The 6000-nt window shown below is 50.9% G+C and overlaps 1 protein-coding gene and 1 non-coding gene across 3 annotated transcripts in view; one reads left to right on the forward strand and one right to left on the reverse strand.

The window, feature by feature from the left end:
* Positions 1 to 3989: 3989 nt before the first annotated feature.
* On the reverse strand, positions 3990 to 4140 carry LOC114037511. The gene has a single exon (XR_003568456.1). It is a non-coding gene; the product is annotated as a U12 minor spliceosomal RNA (small nuclear RNA).
* A 310-nt stretch (positions 4141 to 4450) lies between these two features.
* The window catches only part of POLDIP3 (DNA polymerase delta interacting protein 3), a 26577-nt gene continuing 25027 nt past the window's right edge, over positions 4451 to 6000 (forward strand). Inside the window, exon 1 of one of the 2 annotated variants that reach the window (XM_027854284.1) lies at positions 4451 to 4616. In XM_027854284.1, the coding sequence (XP_027710085.1) occupies positions 4558 to 4616 (59 nt within the window). In that variant the 5' untranslated portion in view covers positions 4451 to 4557. The remainder of the gene's footprint in view (positions 4617 to 6000) is intronic. The other variant, XM_027854283.1, reaches the window with a different exon arrangement.

Consider the following 6000-nt stretch of genomic DNA (forward strand, 5'->3'; position numbering starts at 1 on the left):
TTAAATTCTGCTTAAGTCCTGGCCCTGAACTTTAGGATTTTGGAGTCAATCAATCAATCAACCAAGGACTGTTAAACCATGTACTATGTGCCAGGCATCAGGAATACTAAAGCAAAGAGAAACAGTCCTGGACCTCCAGGAGCTGATAGCCCACCCCAAGTAGGAGATGAGTGCTTAGAGAGGGGTTTATGTGGAGCTTCTGAGGACTAGATTTGATTACCTGGGGGCAGTTAGGTGGGGCAGTGGACGGGGCTGTTTCCCCCACCCCATTCCCCCCCCCCCAAGTCAAAAAGAATCATCTTCTCAAGTTCAAATCTGGCCTCAGACATTTACTAGCCGTGTGACGCTGGGCAAGTCACTTTACCCTGTTTGCCTCAGTTTCCTCATCTGTCAAATGAGCTGGAGAAGGAAATGGCAAACCGCTCCATAATCTCTGCAAAGAAAACCCCAAACGGGGTCACGAAGGGTCCGATATGACTGAACAACAACACGGAGATGTTAGAGGAATGAATTTGAGTTGGTACAAACTTCTCTTGTTATCCCAGTAAGCTGCTTGAGGGCAGGACTTTGTCTCTGGTATTCCCAGTGCTTAGCTCTGCGCCTGGCAACAGGAGGTGCCGGGAACCAAAGACAAAAAGAAGAGTCCCTGCCCGCAGGCAGCTTGCATTCTGGGTCCCTTCTCTTATGTCGACCCTATAGAAGCGCCCTGAGTCGGGGCTCTGAGGACCCGGGTTCCGGTCACCGACTTGACAGACGACCTCTTCCTCTCTTTCGGACCTCAGTCTTATTCTCTGTAAAATGGGAACAACTCCTCACCTTCCAGCACCTTATCATCTCTAGGGAGAAGTGGGCGGCTATGGTCGACCTTTTCTTCTGGAGGGAGTGGTGCTGGCCGGGCGGCCCTGGACTGCTTTCCTTCAGCTGCATGAAGTGGTTTCGGTTTGCATTTTCCTGGCAACCAAAGAACCCCAGAATCCCTGTGGGTGGGAGAGGAGGCAGGTTCCTTCCTGACCACGAGTGGCTAGGGGGCCACCAGGCCGGAGGAGCGACTCAAGGCTTTTCCTTCCACAAACGCTTGAGTCACCCGGAATCCTTGGGCGGAAGAGCTGGAATCCCCTTCCCCTACTGGGAGAAGTCTCCATTTTTTGTCTTTCTGTGCCCCCCAAGCACATGGCAACCCTTAGGCATTGTTCTGTTGATTAGGGCTGGAAGGGACTTGCTCAATCCTTGAGGTCAAGGTTCTTAATTTTCAGATGAAAGAACAGGCCCGAAGGAGTTGGGTGACAGGCTATGATGTCAGAGCCAGAATTCGAACCCAGATCTTTTGACTGCACTCTCTTAGCCCTGGAGTGAGGCGAGCTAATAATGCTAGTGCTTTGAATGACGATGGTGGCTGAGGGCTGGGGCTGCCTTGATTTTTATCTGCATCTAAGCCCTTGGTACACGCTTCTTCATTCATTCATTCACTCATAATAAGAGCACACATTTATGTATGCAGCACATTGTGGTTTAAATTTTAAACTTTTAAAGATCCCTGGGAGGTCCGGAGTAGAAGGATGATTAACCCTGTTGGAGAGAGAGAAGGGAGCTGAGGGTCTGAGAGGCGTCACACAGCTATCAACCAGATGTTACAGATACTTAAATAAAACCACTGGCTGACTGGCATGGAAGCCCGGGGGGGAGCTGGATTCTCAGACTGCCAAGGATTGCCCAGGGTGTCGGGGGCAGTTCGATCTCCAGCCCTAGGCTTCAATTTAAAATTCCCCAGGGAGCACTTTGCAAATGGGAAGGCTTAATAATTAATACTTAATAACATTCCCAGGTCAAGGAGAAAATATCACAAGTAACCAGAAAGAACAATGGAAGTATTGTGGGTGGATAACACAATCAGGATAACACGAGCTTTAGCAGCCTCTACATTAAGGGACCAGAGGGCATGGAATATAATATTCTGGAGGTCAAAGGAGATAGGATTACAGCCAAGAATCACCTATCCAGCAAAACTGAGTATAATTCTTCAGAGGAAAAAATAGACATTCAGTGAAATAGAGGACTTTCAAGCATTCTTGATGAAAAGACCAGAGCTGAATAGAAAATTTCACTTTCAAATACAAGACTCAAGTGAAACATGGAAGAGGTAAACAGGAAAGAGAAAATCATAAGGGACTTATTAAGGTTGAACTGTTTATATTCCTGCATGGAAAGATGATATTTGTAACTCATGAGACCTTTGTCAGTATTAGGGTAGTTGGAGGAAAAAAATTATATATATATGTATGTATGTAAATGGATAGATAGATAAATAGAGGGCACAAGGTGAGTTGAAGATGAAGGGGTGATATCTAGAGAATAAAATTAAGGGGTGAGAGAGGATCATACTGGGAGAAGAAAGGGAGAGGTAGAATGGCGTAAATTATCTCACAAAAAAACAGACAAGAAAAGGCTTTTACAATGGAGGGGAAACGGGGGAAGGTGAGAGGGAATGAGTGAATCTTATTCTCAGTAATAAGGGAATAACATACACACTCAACTGGGTATGGAAATCTATCTTACCCTACAGGAAAATAGGGGGGAAGGGGATGAGAGAGTGGGGGGATAACAAGGGGGAGGGCAGACTGGTGGAGGGGGTAATCAGAAGCAAACACTTCTGAGGAGGGAAAGGGTTAAAAGAGACTAAAATAAACGGCTCGGGGGCGGGATAGGATGAAGGAAAATACAGTTTTTCACAACATGACTCCTATGGAAGTGTTTTGCATGACTACACATGTATAACTTGTATCGAGTTGCTTGCCTTCTAAATGCGGGTGGGTGGGGAGGGAGAAAGGTAGAAAATTTGGAACCCAAAGTTTTAAAAACATATGTTAAAAAAAAATTGTTTTCACATGCAACTGGGAAATAAGAAATACAGAAAATGGGGTACAGAAATCTATCCTGCCCTATAGGAAAATAGAAGGGGGAGGGGATAAGAGAAGGGGGGGTAGATAGAAGAGAAGGCAGATTGGGGGAAGGCGTATTCAGAATGCACCGTCTTGGGAGGAGGAGGGGAGAGATGGGGAGAAAATTTGGAACTCAAAATCTTGTGGACGTGAATGTTGAAAACTACAAATAAGTAAATAAAAAAGAAATAAGGAAAAACACAACTGGTAACATGATTCTTTATCATCACGACCACCACAACTCTTCGGGTCGGGTCTGAGCTTCGCGGTCCCTCCCGGGGTTCCAATTCTCTCCCGCAGCGCACTTCCTCCCCCTGGTGACAAGAGACCGTTAATACCCGCTCGCCAAGGTCTCCGCTTCCGGGCGGCGGCGAGTTTGGCCAAGTTAACGTTAACACGCTCTCTTCACGAGAACCCCCAAATCCGAGAATCCCAAAACGAGAAAGGACCTTAGGAGGCACCCAATGCAAGCCGTGATCCAAGTGCAGTCAAGCCCCTCCCCAACCTTTCCCACCACGGACACTCCAAGCTCAGATGGGAAGTCTCCAGGCCCCAGGCCGGGGAGCTCACTAGCAGTACTCACTGGGACCAGCCCCGCCCCCTTCACCTGCCCTTCCTTTGAGGGCCCCATTTCTTTCCAGCCGCAGCCACCCCCTCCCACCTAGATCTTACCCAAAGGATTGCTGCACAAGACACACACGAGCAGCACCTGTTCTACAACTTATACTCAGAGCTGCTGTAGGGGGAACCACACTTCAACTTAGGCTTTCAGAGACCACCTTTCCAACACTCCCCTCCCGAGTTTGCCCTCTCTGCTCCATTGAAATTAAACCCCCTTAGAGAAAAGGTGAGAGCGAGGCGCTAACTCATAACAACAGTACTCCAGCAGTGAATGCTTGGACCACGTGGACCGCTAACAAACCAAACAAAAGCTAGAACGCCCACAGAACGGTTTTTAAAACCAAGGCGGAAAAAAAGTAAACCTAGTTTTTTGCAAAAGGCCCATGCCTCACACACGCAACAAACCTATTTTTTAATACTAAAAATTCCGTACGGGCAGATCGCTACACCCAGGCATCCCGCTAAAGTAGGCGGGTCACCTTAGGGACAACCTGTACCCGCGCAAAAATTCTTCTCACATGCGTAGTGAGGATTCGGGCGTCACCCCGAATCGTTATTTTCCTTACTCATAAGTTTAAGGCATAAACAGCCCACTCGCTTACGCGTGACTGGGAAGGGTCCCCAGACCTATTACGCTTAGGGTGAGTGCGTAACAGCTGATGGCACCGAGCACAAGCCGGACCGCTTTATAAATCGGCCCAATGAACTTCAGTCACGGTTTTTAAAGTTTTTATGGAGGGGCGAAAGAAGGCCCTTTAACATTCCGTCCTCTATATGTAAATCAGAGGCCGGCATCGCGAGGGTTCATGGGATACGTAGCCCTCCAGCCTCGCTCCGGCATTGGCCAGATCGGAAGGGGCCGGGTGTCGCGAGAACTCGTGCGTTGGAGGAAGGACCGGGAGCTGGGCACCGGAAGCAGTTGCGTCCCTTCTCCGGCACCGATGGGCGGGGGAGCGCCGAGTGTGTGAGAGGCGCCTGTTCTCGTTTTCCGCGGCGCAAGATGGCGGACCTGTCCCTGGACGAGCTCATCCGGAAGCGCGGGGTGACGGTGAAGGGCCGGTGAGTGAGGCTGCCTCTCTTTCTCCTCGGGGCCGCCTCGGAGCCGGGGCCCGGGGCCTGGAGCCTCTCCAGGCACTGGCCGGGGGCCGGGCGGCCGGGGGGGATGCCCCGGGTTCCGGGCCCTCTGGTCCGCCCGGGCCAGGCCCTCCTTCCCTCCAGGGCCCACCTTCTCTCGCCAGCGCCGCTACTAATTGGTCGGGCCTCCGCGGCCGCGCGCGCTCTCCGCCTTCCCATTGGCTGCCGGCGCCGCCGCTCATTCCTGGCTCCAGGGAGGGCGGGGCGGCGGGGCGCGAGCGTCCTGGGGGAAAGGCTGCCGAGCCTCGGGAGGGAGGCGGGGGTGCAGGGAGGGGGCGAGCGCCTAGGCCGCCCCGGTGTCTGCAGCGCGGGGAGGGTGGTCACGGTGATAGCAGCCCCCTCCCCAATTCTAGAGCGCCGGGAGGGTCTCCGTAGTGCTAACAGCCTTCTGTTGCAAAGGGCTTGGATGGGTGCAGCGGGGATCACAGCCCCTATTGCTGGAGAGTTTGGAGGGGGGCAATGGTGAAAATAGCCCCTATTCCTGGAGTTTGGAGGGGTGCAATAGTGAAAGCAGTCCCTGTTCCTGGAGAGTTTGGAGCGGTGCAATAGTGAAAATAGCCCCTATTCCTGGAGAGTTTGGAGGGGTGCAATAGTGAAAATAGCCCCTATTCCAAGAGAGTTTGGAGGGGTGCAATGGTGAAAATAGCCCCTATTCCTGGAGTTTGGAGGGGTGCAATAGTGAAAGCAGTCCCTGTTCATGGAGAGTTTGGAGGGGTGCAATAGTGAAAATAGCCTCTATTCCAAGAGAGTTTGGAGGGGTGCAATGGTGCAAATAGCCCCTATTCCAAGAGAGTTTGGAGGAGTGCAATGGTGAAAATAGCCTCTATTCCTGGAGAGTTTGGAGGGTTGCAATAGTGAAAATAGCCTCTATTCCAAGAGAGTTTGGAGGGGTGCAATGGTGAAAATAGCCCCTATTCCAAGAGAGTTTGGAGGGGTGCAATGGTGAAAATGGCCCCTATTCCTGGAGTTTGGAGGGGTGCAACAGTGAAAGCAGTCCCTGTTCCTGGAGAGTTTGGAGGGGTGCAATAGTGAAAATAGCCTCTATTCCAAGAGAGTTTGGAGGGGTGCAATGGTGAAAATAGCCCCTATTCCAAGAGAGTTTGGAGGGGTGCAATGGTGCAAATAGCCCCTATTCCAAGAGAGTTTGGAGGGGTGCAATAGTGAAAATAGCCCCTGTTCCTGGAGAGTTTGGAGGGGTGCAATGGTGCAAATAGCCCCTATTCCTGGAGTTTGGAGGGGTGCAATAGTGAAAATAGCCCCTATTCCTGGAGAGTTTGGAGGGGTGCAATAGTGAAAATAGCCCCTGTTC

Source organism: Vombatus ursinus, unplaced genomic scaffold (genome assembly GCF_900497805.2).
Source record: "Vombatus ursinus unplaced genomic scaffold, bare-nosed wombat genome assembly UNPS02010394.1, whole genome shotgun sequence".
Lineage (NCBI taxonomy): Eukaryota > Metazoa > Chordata > Mammalia > Diprotodontia > Vombatidae > Vombatus > Vombatus ursinus.